The sequence below is a fragment of the Dipodomys merriami genome, unplaced genomic scaffold (assembly GCF_024711535.1).
Source record: "Dipodomys merriami isolate MVZ:Mamm:240054 unplaced genomic scaffold, mDipMer1.0.p SCAF_82, whole genome shotgun sequence".
NCBI lineage: Eukaryota > Metazoa > Chordata > Mammalia > Rodentia > Heteromyidae > Dipodomys > Dipodomys merriami.
This window is the reverse complement of record NW_027206424.1, coordinates 6,100,486-6,117,592: the sequence shown is the minus strand read 5'-3', so window position 1 is coordinate 6,117,592 and position 17,107 is coordinate 6,100,486. Positions and strand designations below refer to the sequence as shown.

The window sequence follows — 17,107 nt, the reverse complement described above, 5'->3', positions numbered from 1 at the left end:
GTGTGTCTGCTGTGTGTGAACAGTGTGTGTGTGTCTGCTGTGTGTGGGCAGTGTGTGTCCATCTGCTGTGTGGGCAGTGTGTGTCCTTCTGCTGTGTGTGGACAGTGTGTGTCCTTCTGCTGTGTGTGGACAGTGTATGTCTGTCTGCTGTGTGTGGACAGTATGTGTCCGTCTGCTGTGTGTGGACAGTGTGTCTGTCTGCTGTATGGATAGTGTGTGTCCTTCTGCTGTGTGTGGACAGTGTGTGTCTGCTGTATGGGCAGTGTGTGTCCGTCTGCTGTGTGTGGACAGTGTGTCCATCTGCTGTGTGTGTGGACAGTGTGTGTCCGTCTGCTGTGTGTGGACAGTGTGTGTCGGCTGTGTGGGCAGTGTGTGTCTGTCTGCTGTGTGTGGACAGTGTGTCCGTCGGCTGTGTGGGCAGTGTGTGTCTGTCTGCTGTGTGTGGACAGTGTGTGTCTGTCTGCTGTGTGTGGGCAGTGTGTGTCCGTCTGCTGTGTGTGGACAGTGTGTGTCCGTCTGCTGTGTGGGGACAGTGTGTGTCCGTCTGCTGTGTGGGGACAGTGTGTGTCCGTCTGCTGTGTGGGGACAGTGTGTGTCCGTCTGCTGTGTGTGGACAGTGTGTGTCCGTCTGCTGTGTGTGGGCAGTGTGTGTCCGTCTGCTGTGTGTGGACAGTGTGTGTCCGTCTGCTGTGTGGACAGTGTGTGTCCGTCTGCTGTGTGGACAGTGTGTGTCCGTCTGCTGTGTGTGGACAGTGTGTGTCCGTCTGCTGTGTGGACAGTGTGTGTCCGTCTGCTGTGTGGGGACAGTGTGTGTCCGTCTGCTGTGTGGGGACAGTGTGTGTCCGTCTGCTGTGGGGACAGTGTGTGTCCGTCTGCTGTGTGGGGACAGTGTGTGTCCGTCTGCTGTGTGGGGACAGTGTGTGTCCATCTGCTGTGTGGGGACATGAAGGAGCTAAGGACGGCATTGCTGGCTGGGAGCTGAGCCGATCCTCACCCTGGAGCTGAGCCTGGAGCCAAGGGGCTATTGGGGTGTGGAGAACCTGCTTGCTTTCGCTGTGGGGGACGTGGACTGGGCAGTAGCAGATGCTCGGAGCTGCGCTGTCCTCTGCCCATTGAGAAGGGCGTTGGACGGGGGCCCTCTCAGGGTGGGCTCCGCAGGGTGGCTCCTGCCCTGCTCCCACCAGCTTCCCCCAGGCCCTCCCTGGGGCTCCCAGAAGCCTCCACAGCCGCCTTCGCGCCCCTCAGCCCGGCCCCCATATGCCGCCAAAGCCTCCGTAAGTGGCAGGAGAGCTCCATTTCCCTCCGAAGACCACAGGGCAGCAGAGCTCAGGGCAGGGGCTCAGGCCAGGGCTGCACTCAAACTCTGACCTTCCCTTACTCTGGGACCTGGGCAGATATCCTCTGCACTTCAGACTCCTCGCCAAGAACATGGCCTTGGACTAGAGGGCCAGGTAACAGCAGACACTGTCCTCACAGAAGGATACTGCCCACACACAGCAGATGGACACACACTGCCCACACACAGCAGACACACACTGTCCACACACAGCAGACACACACACACTGCCCACACACAGCAGACACACACTGACCACACACAGCAGACACACACTGCCCACACACAACAGACACACACACACTGCCCACACACAACAGACACACACTGACCACACACAGCAGACACACACACTGCCCACACACAGCAGACACACACTGCCCACACACAGCAGATGGACATACACTGACCACACACAGCAGACACACACTGACCACACACAGCAGACACACACTGACCACACACAGCAGATGGACACACACTGACCACACACAGCAGACACACACACACTGCCCACACACAGCAGACACACACTGACCACACACAGCAGACACACACTGACCACACACAACAGACACACACTGACCACACACAGCAGATGGACATACACTGACCACACACAGCAGACACACACTGACCACACACAGCAGACACACACTGACCACACACAGCAGACACACACTGACCACACACAGCAGATGGACATACACTGACCACACACAGCAGACACACACTGACCACACACAGCAGACACACACTGACCACACACAGCAGACACACACTGACCACACACAGCAGACACACACTGACCACACACAGCAGATACACACACACTGCCCACACACAGCACACACACACTGACCACACACAGCAGATGGACATACACTGACCACACACAGCAGACACACACTGCCCACACACAGCAGACACTGTCCCTACTCAGCACAGCAGTCTGTACTGTTCACCGTTCACCTCGGCTGAAGGTACACAGGACACAAGGTAATAGTGGAGAACAAGTCTGGAAGGTCATCCTCAACCACCTTGCCCAAATACATCCTTCACAAAAGTACTCAGCATGCTTAGCAAAATGGCTGGGTTTTATTTAGAAAGACTGGGAAGGTGGCTCCGTGGTAGAGTGCCCGCCTAGCATGAAGCCGTAAGTGACACTGTGGCTCAAGTGGTAGAGCGCTAGCCTGGAGCACAGAGAGGCTCAGGGACAGGGCCCAGGCCCTGAGCTCAAGGCCCAGGACCAGCAAAAAGCAAGAAGAAAGACCGTGAGAGTAGACTGAGGTTGCACAGTAAAGCCGGCAAAGCGCTGCCTTCCGAAGGACTAGGTCTCTGCTGGGTCTGCACATTTCCAGAGGCCAAGGCCTGGCGCGCTCTGTGCTTACAGCGCTCAGGCCGGCAGGGAGAGGAAAGGCCGTGGCAAGGCAGCCCCTCCTCTGCACAGGGTCTGGAAGGGGCAGCCGGGAGGCAGGGCCAAGTTCCTGTCCATCCTGTCCACCTGTTCTGTCGGCCATGTGGACAGCCGAGCCCAGCAAGGGCCAGACTGCGACGAGAGACCAGCACGGACATCCCAAGTGCTGTTTGCAAGCCAGGGTGTCCCCTCTGGGACACACAGCACTGGTCTGATTCTGACAACACGCAGGCCTAGATGCCACAACCAGCCAGGTCAGCCTGGGGTCACCAGGCTCCCAAGTGGGGTTTGTCTCCAGAGGCCCTGGCCTTCCCTCCTGCCTCACCCTGACCTTCTTCTGTCTCCAGGCAGGGCTTGGGCACCATGCCTGCTCAGGGCAACCACTCAGAGGTGACAGAGTTCATCCTGGTGGGCTTCCCAGGCTCCCTGGGGCTCCACCTGTCCCTGCTGGTGCTGTTCCTGCTGGCCTACCTGCTGACCATCACGGAAAACCTGATCGTGGTCACAGTGATCCGCTCCAGCCCCTCCTTGCACAAGCCCATGTACCTCTTCCTGGGCAACCTGTCCTTCCTGGAGGTGTGGTACATCTCCGTCACGGTGCCCAAGGTGCTGCTGGGCCTGGCCGCGCCCCGGTTCTGCCGCATCTCCTTCCCAGGCTGCATGGCGCAGCTGTACTTCTTCCTGGCGCTGGCCTGCACCGAGTGCTCGCTCCTGGGGGTCATGGCCTATGACCGCTACGTGGCCATCTGCCACCCCCTGCGCTACCCGGCCGTCATGAGCCCCGGCCTCTGCAGCCTCCTGGCGGCGGGCTCCTGGCTCTCCGGTTTCACCATCTCCCTGGGGAAGGTCTTCTTCATCTCCCGCCTGGGGTACTGCGGCCCCAACATCATGAACCACTTCTTCTGTGACGTGTCCCCACTGCTGAACCTGGCCTGCTCCGACATGTCGGTGGCAGAGCTGGTGGACTTCCTCCTGGCGCTGCTCATCCTGCTGGGGCCGCTGCTCCTCACCATCTTCTCCTACGCGGCCATCCTCAGCACCGTGCTGCGCATCCCTTCCGCCGACGGCCGGCAGAAGGCCTTCTCCACCTGCGCCTCACACCTGGCCGTGGTGGTGATTTTCTACTCAGCCTCCCTCTTCATTTACGCCCGGCCACGGGCCATCTACTCCTTCAACTATAACAAGCTGGTGTCCGTGGTGTACACCGTGCTCACACCCCTTCTGAACCCAGCCATCTACTGTCTGAGGAACCAGGAGTTTAAGCAGGCTTTGCACCGGGCCCTGCAGAGGGCAGCCCAGCTGCTGGGGCCTCCTCCTCGGCGGGGCTGGCAGCCAGAGCCAGGCGGGCTGCCAGGGGGGTCAGCACACCCTCCCCTGGCCCCCGAGTCCCGGCTTCCAGCACCCGGCCGCCAGGCACTCACCTCCCCCGGAAGTGTGGACGTGGCCCGGCCTCTCAAGCTCTCCCTGATGCCCCAGTGCTAGCCCGGCAGCTCTTCCCACCTGGCCACGGTTAATGCTCGTATTGGCAGGAGCAGGGCAAATACTGACACCCCAGGGTGCAGACGAGGACACCAGAACAGAGACCCCCTGACCTGCACAGCACACCCGTGAGCACGCAGATCCTCACACCCAGCCCTCGTGATCTCTGCCGTGGGCCCTCCTTCCTGAGGGCCAGCTATCCAGATGGTACAAGCAGGGGCAGAGATTGCTCAGCAAGAGGAAGGGCAGGGGAGAGAGGACTGAGAATGACCAAGAATTCTTCTAAACAAACAAGATTCGCAGCCACCTGAGACTGACATGTCCACGTCAGCCCCAGAGTACCAGAGTCCACGGAGCCAGTGAGGCCTGGAGCCCAGCCCCAGCGCCGGCCACAGTCAGGCCCCCACCAGGAGCCCCATCCAGTCCCCCACCGGGAGCCCCACCCAGTCCCCCACCAGGAGCCCCCGTCCAGTCCCCCACCGGGAGCCCTCTCCAGTCCCCCACCAGGAGCCCCATCCAGTCCCCCACCGGGAGCCCCTGTCCAGTCCCCCACCAGGAGCCCCGTCCAGTCCCCCACCAGGAGCCCCCTCCAGTCCCCCACCGGGAGCCCCTGTCCAGTCCCCCACTGGGAGCCCCATCCAGTCCCCCACCGGGAGCCCCCTCCAGTCCTCCTCAGTGCCTCGGCCTTTAGGCCCTCCCCTGCTTTCCATGGCCAGATCACAAAACGCAGAGCCCTGGACACCTCTAGATACCTCTGGCTGCCCTCCAGGCAAATGTTTCCAGCACCACTACTAGGTGGTGTCTACAGAAGGCCCTGAGCCCAGCCAAGGCCTAAGCCACTGGTGTCCAAGCTGACCGTAAACCTGACTCAAGCGGTTGACCAGAGAGAGAGTTCAGTGCTTTCGTCTTGCCTGCTTCCTCTGCTTCTCCACAAACTACGAGGCCTAGCCTGCCTGCACCATTACCCCAGCTCCCCGCCCACGCCAGCAAGCCAGTGATGTGTGCAGGCCCCTGGCATCATGAGGACCCACGTCACCCCAGCCTGCAGTGGCAGCTGCATGCAGACCCAGAGCTACCTTGCTGACAACGTCTAGCATGTCCACCTGCGCAGTGGACACTTGGGAGTCTTGCGCTTTGCCATCGGGACTGTCACAGCATACAAGAGGTACCGAGGCCTCCTCGATGCCTGGGTATTGGGCTTAGCTGTGCGGAACCGACTCCATGATGACAGAGAGCTGGCTCCAAGTGCACAAGCCCCAGCCCGGAGCAGAGGCCTGTGAGTGAAGATACAGGGGTGCAGATACCAATGGAGGCACAAGTCCTGGGAGGCTGGTGCCCCGTGGTCCGAGGTTAGTATGGCGTCTGTCTGTGTGCTGTTTGTCCTGAGGGAGATGCCTGCAGGAACCGAGAGAGGGAGGAGCAAGGCCAGGACGCGGGCAGCTCAGGCGTGAAGGCCACACAGACTTGACAGCTGTGAGACCCATCTCCACCCGCACTGCGCACTGAATGAGACGGAGCAGATGTGCCAGGAGACAGGTCTGAAAGCAGAAATGCATCACGCTTCAGAAGAGAGATACTTCTAAACCAAACTCCTGTGAGCTGCTCAGCACCGGCAGAACTGGCCTCCCATGCACTGCTTCATTGGTGAAGCACATGAAAGCCAGCCCTGGGTGTGAATTGCCCAGCCCCACAGAGACCAGGACCAGAACTCACAGCCTGGCTTTGGCACCAAACACGGGCCCAGTGCTTGTCCACAGTGAGGCCTGGCCAGCCACTGCGCTCCTAGGGGCAAGGAGCACTTGTGAGTCAGTCCTCATGCAAGTGGAGCCTGGGGAGGGGGGGAGGGCACAGGTGACCAGGGTCTCTGCTTACCCAAGGCTGGTCTGACTCTTCCACAGACATGGAGCCACCAAAGTGTCACCGACACAGGGTGAGATTTCCATTCTGAGGCCAGGGCTGGAGAGGACCATGCAGGGCAAGGGCTGAACTAGCCCAAGGAGGCACCAACAGAGGCGGCTCCCAAGGCACTGGCTGCTGGGAGGGAGGGAAAATTAGAAGCCATGGCCAACGCTTCACGGCAGGAGAGAGGTGGTAGTAGGGAGCCACAGAGGTAGAGATGGTGATGCAATCTCTTCACTGAGGAGAAAGGACCCGAGAAGGGGAAGAGCTGAAGGGGAAAGGGCAGGGCTACTTCAAAGCTCGGCACAGCACAGGGGCTCGTGGAGAGAGGAGGCTCTGGGGACAGCCAGTCTGCCCCAGCGCAGACCCCCGCCAGCCACTGGTCACTGCTCTGCTTCAGCCCTAGTGTGAGTTCTCACCCTCCATTTCACAGACCCCAGCCACGGCCAGTGTAGACACGAGTGCTCAGCCCCACTGCACCTGCAGCTTCTGTTCTCCGGCCCTCAGCAGAGATGCCCAAGCCCTCCTCCCCGGCCCATGCCACCCCGGGCAGGACCCTGCCCTGCTTCGTCCCAGTCAACGACCTCTTATCTGAAATGCTAAAAACAGAGGGGTACAGTTACACAGGTCAGGTAAAGAGCATATTCCTTTTCAACACCGTCTCTTCTTTATCTCCTAGCCTTACTAGATATGGACCAGCAGGCCTCTCGTTGTCCATAGGGTGAACCCCAAAATTTTATCAGGACCACTTTCACGCAGCCCTATACTGTGTCCATCCCTCACTGGGCACCGTCCACCCCTCCTGTGTCCATCCCTCACTGGACACCTGTCCACCCCTCCTGTGTCCATCCCTCACTGGACACCGTCCACCCTCCTGTGTCCATCCCTCACTGGACACCGTCCACCCCTCCTGTGTCCATCCCTCACTGGGCACCATCCACCCCTCCTGTGTCCATCCCTCACAGGACATTCATCCACCCAGCTGTGTCCATCCCTCACTGGACACCCATCCACCCCTCCTGTGTCCATCCCTCACTGGACACCATCCACCCCTCCTGTGTCCATCCCTCACTGGACACCATCCACCCCTCCTGTGTCCATCCCTCACTGGACACCGTCCACCCTCCTGTGTCCATCCCTCACTGGACACTGCCCACCCCTCCTGTGTCCATCCCTCACTGGGCACCGTCCACCCTCCTGTGTCCATCCCTCACTGGACACCGTCCACCCAGCTGTGTCCATCCCTCACTGGACACTGTCCACCCTCCTGTGTCCATCCCTCACTGGACACCATCCACCCCTCCTGTATCCATCCCTCACTGGACACCGTCCACCCTCCTGTGTCCATCCCTCACTGGACACTGTCCACCCTCCTGTGTCCATCCCTCACTGGACACCATCCACCCTCCTGTGTCCATCCCTCACTGGACACCGTCCACCCAGCTGTGTCCATCCCTCACTGGACACTGTCCACCCCTCCTGTGTCCATCCCTCACTGGACACCGTCCACCCCTCCTGTGTCCATCCCTCACTGAACACTGTCCACCCTCCTGTGTCCATCCCTCACTGGACACCATCCACCCAGCTGTGTCCATCCCTCACTGGACACCATCCACCCCTCCTGTATCCATCCCTCACTGGACACCATCCACCCCTCCTGTATCCATCCCTCACAGGACACTGTCCACCCCTCCTGTGTCCATCCCTCACTGGACACTGTCCACCCAGCTGTGTCCATCCCTCACTGGACACCATCCACCCAGCTGTATCCATCCCTCACAGGACACCGTCCACCCTCCTGTGTCCATCCCTCACTGGGCACCATCCACCCAGCTGTGTCCATCCCTCACAGGACACTGTCCACCCTCCTGAGTCCATCCCTCACTGGGCACCGTCCACCCCTCCAGTGTCCATCCCTCACTGGGCACCATCCACCCCTCCTGAGTCCATCCCTCACTGGGCACTGCCCATGCCTCGGTGCCAGCACCAGCCCCTCGGTGAGGATCTTGCCTGGGTCACTTTCACAGCTCGATTCTAGGTGTGTTTGTCTAGAGACAGCCCTGACCCATGGGCTGGGCCCTCAAGGGTGGAAGCGGCAGCAGAAGCCTCTACACAGGAAGCAGGGGTTGGTGGGGTTGGTGGGGGCCTAAGAGAGCTGGCACTTACTCAATCTGCTCCAGGAACACAGGACCTGGACACATTACATCATTTCCATTCTTGTCCAGAAGAGGCCGGGCCCAGTCCTGACCCCAGCTGTGCTCTGCCCACTGTGAGTCAGGAGCCAGGAGGTGCACACTGCAAACCTCGGGAGGCCTCTGACCCACGCTAGCCAGGTCCCTGAACTTGAGTGGCACCACCCCTACCCCCACATCCAGACGGGAATCTAAAGATGCCCTTCTGAATAACCCAGGAGGACCGAGGTGCTGACAGCTAGGGGGGGCGGGGGATGATCACTGCCAGAAAGGTGGCCTTGCACACAATTTCACCTTCTAGATCCTGCTTGTCTGCAAATCTGGGAAGGTCAAAGGGCATGCTTCAGCCTCAAGGGTGAGCCAGAAAAGATCCAACCCCCACAGATCCAGAATCGCTGAGGCCCTCAGTTAGAACAGAGTGCAGACTTCGAACTTAGAATCACAGACTAGATTTCCATGTGTCTGAAAGAAGAGCAAACGAAAGCCTCCCTCCTAGGGAAAATAATTCAGAGGAAGTGTGAATCATTCGTCAAACTACTCTTCAAGTACAGTGTTCAGCATATAAAGGTAGTCAGGTGTGTGAAGAAATCAAAGACAAGGTGTTGGAGTAATCAATATAATCATGATCAGGTGTTAAAAAACTGGAACACAGTTCTGCTTACTAGACTCAAAATACAGGAAAAGTAGAAGGTCAGAAAGATATGGATGGCTTGAGAAGCTCAGTGAAACTGATATCTGCAGAGTATCCTATCGAATGATAGAATGTGGGCACATTCTTTTCTAGGACATAAAAGAAATCCCAAAACTACAGCAATTAAAAGTAATATAAAATGATACAGGACTCTAGACACTCATACACAGTGAGACCAAGGGAAAGGAGCACAAAGGAGCAATACTTAGTGCATCTGATCATATAAAATAATACTCATTGAAATGGGAAAAAAAAGTTACTTAAGGCAAATGCTGGTGGCTCACGCCTGTCTGTCATCCTGGCTACTCAGGAGGCTGAGATCACAGTTCAAAGCCAGCCCAGGCAGAAAGTCCACAAGACTCTTGTCTCCAAATAACCACCTAAAAGCTAGTAGAGGTGTGAGTCAAGTAGTAGAGCACCAGCCTTGAACACAAAAGCTCAGGGGCAGTGTCCAGGTCCTGAGTTCAAGCCCCAGGACCAGCACAAATTAAAAAAAAAAAAGAAAACTATGGATTAGACTATGTTGCTCATGAATATAGAAGCAAACGTTCTAAATAAATTCCATCCTGTAAAATCCAAAGATGGAAACAAAGCACAGTCCAAGTGTAGTCCACACTGGCATGTAGTGTTGGTGTAACATTTGACCATCGGTCAGGGCAACTCACACAGTACACAGCAAAAAACTAAACCACAGACTCTTCTCACTCAATGCAGAAAAACAAACTAGAGCATCTATTCCCCCCAAAAGAAGAAACAGGATACGGGATACCTCACCCCGGTGATAAACAGGAAGCCCCGCTGAAGCCCCACCAACAGTGAGCTCCAGCGGTTCTCCAATTCAGAGCAAACGCAGCTCCACTCCCGCCACTGGAGCCAAAACTCTCTTGTGGACAAGATGATCAGCCGAGGAGATACTCCAATAAAATTCTTTAAAGGCACTAGAAGTAATACACTATTCAGCAAGTTTGCAAGATGTAATTTTCAGAAATTAACAGTATCAAATGTAACACATATCCTACAAAATTAAGAAAAGTGAGGGAAAATGGGGTTGGGAGGAAGGGGAGAGGCTTCAAAGGGTGACATTGAGCCAATGCCAGTGGCTCACACCTGTCAGGAGGCTGAGATCTGAGGATCGCGGTTCAACCCAGCCCAGGCAGGAAAGTCCATGAGACTCTTATCTCCAATTAACCACCAGAAAACCAGAAGTGGTGCTGTGGCTCAATGGGTAGAGTGCTCACCTTGAGCTGAAGAGTGCAGGGACAGTGCCCAGGCCCAGAGACCAAGACCCACGACCAACAAAAAAGAAAGAAAAGGAAGAAAGGAAGAAAGAAAAAGAAAGAAAGAACAACAAACTCTCCTAGTTGTATACTATATCATTTACACAAGGCTAGTTATGTTTTACAAATAATCTTCAAATAAGCATAGGAAAATGATTTACTCCTATCAGTCACTGAAGAAAAAAATAATTGCTTAGAAATTAGTCTTTCATTAAGAAGGAAAAAATCAGCTGGGCGCAGGTGACTCACTCCTATAATCCTAGGTACTTAGGCTGAGATCTGAGGATCACTGTTCAAAGTCAGCCTGGGCAGAAAAGTCCCCGTGAGACCCTTATCTCCAATTAACTACTCAAAAACCGGAAGTGGCACTGTTGTTTACTTTGGGTTAAGCAAAATTTTTTTTAAATAAAAGCAAAAGCAAAATTCACATGTGTAAAAATGGCTTTGTGACTTAAAATCTTCAAAAGAAACAGCTGAGTTAATGAAAAAATGAAATAAAATATTTCCAAAGCATGTGTTTAAAATCAATTTGAACCTTTTGATTAGACAGCTTGTATCCAAAACTGAATAAGGCAAAACAAAATCACATTTCTAAATAGCATATAATTTGAATAGACATTTTACCAAAGAATATAGTATAATAGCATGTTTGAAATCTCTGGTAACTAGAGAAAGAATGTCCATTCATGACAATCTTTAAAAAAAATAAATTCCAGCCAGGTACTGATGGCTCACGCCTGTAATCCTAGCAACTCTGGAGGCTGAGATCTGAGGATCATAGTTTGAAGTCAGCCCTGGCCAGGAAAGTCCATGAGACTTATCTCCAAATAACCACCAAAAGGCCAGAAGTAGAGCTGTGGCTCAAGTAGCAGAGTACTAGCTTTGAATGAAAAAACTCTGAGACAGCACCTAGACCCTGAGTTCAAGCCTCAAGTATGACATACACACACACACACACACACACACACACACACACACACACACACACACACACACACACACACACACACAAAACCTGAGGCTTAAACTTGACTAAAGAAAGACCTCTGTAGAGACGAGGCCTCTACAATAGAAACTGTAAGAGAAAGGAAACTGAAGAAGACATTGAAGAAAGACTCGGTGTTCACAGACCGACAGTTATAAAAATGGCTATACCTTCAAAGCGATCTACAGAGTCGGTGCAATCCCTGTCAAAATCCCAATGTTATCCTCATTGAGAAGAAGATTCTGAATAGCCAAACACTCCTGGGGAAAAAAAGAACACCGCTGGGAGTATCCACATCAGACTTCAGGTCTTACTACAAAGCCATAGTAACACAAACAGCACGGTACTGACACAAAAACAGACCAATGAACCAGAAATCCCAGAAATAAACCCCACAGCTACCACCATCAGATTTTTGACAAAGATGCCAAAAGCATATGTAGGAGAAAAGAATGTAGGAGAGGGAACAGCTTACACTAAGCAAAAGGAAAGAAATGTACATATCACCTGATGTGGAAGAAATAGTTGTATTGTCAAAGCTCATAGAATTCACAAACATGATAGACCATGATAATGACAATTTGCCTTGTGAAGGTTAAAATGTGTTTGTGGGATGTGAAGGGTAAACAAAGGAGGAGGCTGCAATGCTTGATGAGAAATGTACTCATTATCTTGCCCATATAATTGTAACCCCTCTGTACAGTATGTTCACAAAAAATAAAAATAAAATTTTTTTAAAAATGTGTTTGTGACTTTAAGTAACACTATCCCACAATACTGTGAAATGTGTGAAATTTGTGTAATCACTTAATCTCAATAAAAAAAAATTTTTTTATTTAAAAAGAATCTCTAGGAGACTGAAACTAGATCCATGTCTCACATCTCATACTAAAAACAATTCAAAGTGACAAACAACTGGTGACTGGATTTCAAAAATGTGGTGTATGTATATGATGGAGTAGAATTGAGCCATAAAGATGTGCTGGTGGCACATGCCTGGAACCCTAGCTACTCAGTGGGCTGAGCTCTGAGGATCACAGTCTGAAAGGAGCCCAAACAAGAAAGCCCATGAGACTCTTCTCTCCAATTTACCACTAAAAAGCCAAAAACAGAGCTGTGGCTCAAGTGGCAGAGTGCTATCCTCAAGTAAAACAAACAAACAAAAACAAAAAATCCTCAGGGACAGCACTGAGTTCGAGTCCCAGGACTGGCATAAAGAAAAAGAAAAAGAAGAACCCATGTTATTTATCTTGCAAAAAAATGAATGGAACTGGAGAGTGTCCTGTTAAGAAAGATAGATGTGGGCTGGGAAAGTGGCTCGGTGGTAGAGCGCTTGCCTAGCATGCACGAAGCCCTGGGTTCGATTCCTCAGTACCACATACACAGAAAAAGCCGTAGGTGGTGCTATGGCTCAAGTAGTAGAGTGCTAGCCTTGAACAGAAGAGGCTCAGGGACAGTGCCCAGGCTCCGAGTTCAAGCCCCAGGACTGGCAATAAAAAAAAAAATAGATCAAGCTTAGAAAGACAGACAGTAGCATATTTTCACTTATGTGGAATGTAGATCTTAACATTTATTATTTTTTGCCGGTCCTGGGCCTTGAACTCAGGGCTTGGGCTCTGTCCCTAACTCTCTCTATGCTCAAGGCTAGCACTCTACCACTTGAGCCATAGCGCCACTTCCAGCTTTTTCTGCCTATGTGGTACTAAGAAATTAACCCAGGGCTTCATGCATGCTAGAGAAGCACTCTATTATTAAGCCACATTCCCAGCCCACATCTTAACATTTTTATATGAATATTAAAAATGGTAATGCTATAATTATACAAATATTGTGGTATATTACTATTATATGTAATGGTTGTAAAGGGCAACTCTGTCAGAGAAAACAGTAGCTGGGAAAAGGAAAGGATATGTATATGAAGATAGCATAACAAAACCAATCAAAGATTGTTTTTAAAAAGTCAGGGAGGAGGCGATTGAAAAATAATAGCTGGGCATCCATAGCTCTCACCTGTCATCCTAGCTACTCAGGAGGCTGAGATCTGAGGATCACAATTTGAAGCCAGCCCGGGAATGTGAGTGTGAGATTCTTCTCTCCAATTAACCACCAAAAAACTGGAAGTGAAGCTATAGTGCAAATGGTAGAGTAATAGCCTTGAGCACAAAAATGCCAGGCCCTGAATTCAAACCCCCGAACTAGAGGAGAAAGAGAAGGAGAAGGAGGAAGAGGAGGTGGGGGAGAAAGGAGAAGGAAGAGGAGGAGAAGCAGAAGGCGAGGGGGAGGAGGAACTTGTGGCCACTGGGAGGAGGCTGGCCTCAACAGCCATGTGACTAGCCCCCGTGATTACACAAAACCAAACAATTCACATTTGCTCTGGTCTCATCCGACATAGCTTAAGACCTAAGAGACACACACTGGTCATGTCTCCTTCGAATTGAGAGCTGTTGGAGGTGTGGTGTGGCCACAGGGCGCAGGGCCACCATCTGCAAGGCGGACCCTCAGTCCTGGGCACTGCTAGCTGTTAGCAGTCCTTGGGCCAGATGCGCTGAGTTCCACAGAATGCTCCTAAACCCAGGATCCAGGGAAATCCCACCGACATCCCAGTGGCAAATGAAGTAAGAAGAGGTGTTCCACTCACTGGACCTCAGGAAAGGAGGGCTGGACGCCGGCCTGGTCCGCAGCGGTGGCGTGGGAAGGTAGTGCCCCATGCCGGCAGGCCACTCTGGAGGGCCTGCAGCCGCTCACAGCGGAGAAGGGGGCGCAGCGCTGCCCGCCGCCAACACCACTGGCTGAGTCTAAACACGCAAGTACACAGGCCCGCGGCCTGCGTCCAGCAGAAGCTCACAGTGCACTCGCAAGTACACAGGCCCGCGGCCTGCGTCCAGCAGAAGCTCACAGTGCACTCTTGGCTTCTTTCCCAATTGCACAAGAGCATCAGAACAGTGTTGTTTATCGTAGCCCCAAACTGGAAACAATGTTCCTGTCCCACAGTCATGGGGACCAAAGCGCCATGATCTGCTGACACAGCACACCCAGTGGGTGGTAGGACACGGTAGAGCTTCCCACAGGCCTCTGCCAGGGAACCAGCAGACCACCGCCACAGAGAGGCCAGCGCACCCGGGTGTGAAGGGAGGGAGGCCAGGGCGGGTGTGAGGTGGAGGCCAGGGCAGGTGTGATGGAGGCCAGGGTGGGTGTGATGGAGGCCAGGGCAGGTGTGATGGAGGCCAGGGAGGGTGTGATGGAGGCCAGGGCGGGTATGAGGTGGAGGCCAGGGCAGGTGTGAGGTGGAGGCCAGGGCAGGTGTGATGGAGGCCAGGACGGGTGTGTGATGGAGGCCAGGACGGGTGTGTGATGGTGGCCAGGGCAGGTGTGAGGTGGAGGCCAGGGTGGGTGTGATGGAGGCCAGGGCGGGTGTGATGGAGGCCAGGGCGGGTGTGATGGAGGCCAGGGCAGGTGTGATGGAGGCCAGGGCGGGTGTGATGGAGGCCAGGGCAGGTGTGATGGAGGCCAGGGCAGGTGTGATGGAGGCCAGGGAGGGTGTGATGGAGGCCAGGGCGGGTGTGATGGAGGCCAGGACGGGTGTGATGGAGGCCAGGGCGGGTGTGATGGAGGCCAGGGTGGGTGTGATGGAGGCCAGGGCGGGTGTGATAGAGGCCAGGGCGGGTGTGATGGAGGCCAGGGCGGGTGTGATGGAGGCTGCGGTCATGTTCGGCATATGACTGCTCGTGAAATCACACCTTCATGGCTTGACAGTCTTCTAAATGTTTTTATGTTTTTATTGTAAAGATGCTGTACAGGGGTTACAGTTACATGAGTAGGGTAATGAGTACATTTTCTACCGAGCATTGTTACCCCCTCCTTTGTTTTCCCGTACCATCCCTTCCCTCCCCATCTCCCCAACTCCCCCACTCCCTGAAGTTGTAAAGTTCGTTTTCAACACAGTGTCTTGTACATCTCATTGTTACAATGGGTCAGCCTGTATCCTAATTTCAGCATTTTGTTATTTCCCTTCCTCTCCCCAAATTAGAAAAGATGCAGGGCACTGGAATCAACTACAGTGAAAACTGGGGTTATACCATGGGGGAAGAACATACAAAAGAACAAAAAAAAATCACCTAGTATATTATAAGTACATTAAAAACAACGCAAGAAAAATAAAACCTCATGTCCCTATCTTGGGGTTCATTTCACTTAGCATCGTCTTATTGGTCATATGGACATAGCTTTTGGCCTTTTCTGTTTGTCCTAGATGTATACTAGCTATTGCAAATGTTTAAAAAGTTTACACACCCAGAAAAACTACCAAGTTCCTTCCAAACACAGCTTGTGGAAGAACACGGCAATGACTCCTCCCAGAGGGGAGAGGCAGAGTCTGCTGGTGCACTGGTCATGTCTGGGAAGGCTTTCCTCCCGGCTCAGGGCCTGACAGACAGGGGACCGCGGCGAGCCTGGCACCACCACAGGGGGACGCAGCCACAGGCTCCTTCAGGAAAACCCCACCAGACCAGGCAACAACCCGATTTGCCAGGCCCCTCTTCCGACAGTCCCGGCCCCGGGGAGCACTTTGAGATGAGCCTGCCTCCCCCTGGCTCCCCACTTGCTGCAGTCTACACCCCATCCCTCAAGAGAGCTCATCATCTGACTCACAATTAATCAACTCCTCTGAGCCAAACCCCGTGGTGAATTTGAAGCATTATAATTGGAATTATAATTATAATTATTCATGATGACACCCTGGACCTTTCCCTTCCTAATGAGCTGGCCGGCAACTTCCTGACAGAGTGGGTGAGTGGTGTCAGCCCCTGCTGCTTTCTTTTAATGGAGCTACAGGGAAAACCACACAGGGTCCCCTGGCTATCACAGCTTCTCACAAAAATTGGCTGCAATGTTTGTAAGCTGTAAGTTTGATTGAGCACCGAGAGGTTTGTGCCGTATTCTCCAGTGGCCTAATGCACACAAACTTTTTCATCAGAAACAGAGCTCAAAATAAAAACATCTATCACACACTGCTCCCAGCCCCAGGGTGGAAGAGGTCAAAGAAGGGGCGCAGGGCGGGCCCTGGGGACGCAGGACCTCAGAGCGGCCCTGCAAGGGGTGGGCTCCCTACAGGTGAAACCGCTGCCACCTGCTGCGTGGAGAGGCCTGTGGAGAACGGCAAACAGAAGGCCAAGGTTCCCAGGGCTGAACTGCAGCACCGGCCCCAGCCAGGCCTGACCAGAGCCTTCAGACCAGAAGGACACATGCCCCTCAGCAGTGCCCCATAGGCATTCCCCGGCAGGCCTCCCCGCGAGGGGTCTTGGTAAATGTCTCCAGAAATTGTCCTATCAACAGGTGTGCTCTCAGCAGATGTCTCCCAGATGTATCTCCGATCAGCAGGAGACTAACAAGGCTCAAGGACACAGTAGCTGCGTTACAATAGCCCAATGAAGAAAGATGGGAAAATGAAGACATTTGAGTAGGAAAAACATGCAGAACCTCTGGGACAGTATTAAGAGACCAAACCTAAGAACCATGGGCATAGAAGAATGAGAAGTATGGTCTCAGATGTAGCTCAGTGGAAAAGCAGTTGCCTAACAAGTACAACACTCTGAGTTCCAGCCCCAGTACCAGAAAAGAAAAGAAGAAAAATGAGAAGGAGTGTAATAAAATAATAGGTGGAGAAACTGCCCAAATCTTGATAAAGCAACAGCCATCCAGGGATAAGAGGCCTTTAGAACACTCAACAGCCCAAACCAGAAAACAACCACTCAAAGGTAATCATCAGCCAGGCACCAGTGGCTCACGCCTGTAATCCTAGCTACTTAGGAGGTTGAGATCTAGGAATCATGGTT

At 53.4% G+C, this 17,107-nt stretch overlaps 2 protein-coding genes across 2 annotated transcripts in view; one reads left to right on the top strand and one right to left on the bottom strand.

Annotated features, from left to right (window-relative positions):
• LOC138819842 (scavenger receptor cysteine-rich domain-containing protein SCART1-like) overlaps window positions 1-17,107 on the bottom strand; it is a 47,899-nt gene that overhangs the window by 29,715 nt on the left and 1,077 nt on the right. The window lies entirely within an intron of this gene.
• LOC138819811 (olfactory receptor 6B1-like) lies at window positions 3,080-4,235 on the top strand. Its single transcript, XM_070011358.1, has one exon. The coding sequence runs from the start codon at window positions 3,117-3,119 to the stop codon at window positions 4,233-4,235; it is 1,119 nt and encodes a 372-aa protein (XP_069867459.1). The 5' UTR covers window positions 3,080-3,116.

Excerpts from the sequence above, each read along its gene's own strand:
- LOC138819811 (XM_070011358.1), top strand. The coding sequence starts at position 3,117 with ATGCCTGCTCAGGGCAACCACTCAGAGGTGACAGAGTTCATCCTGGTG.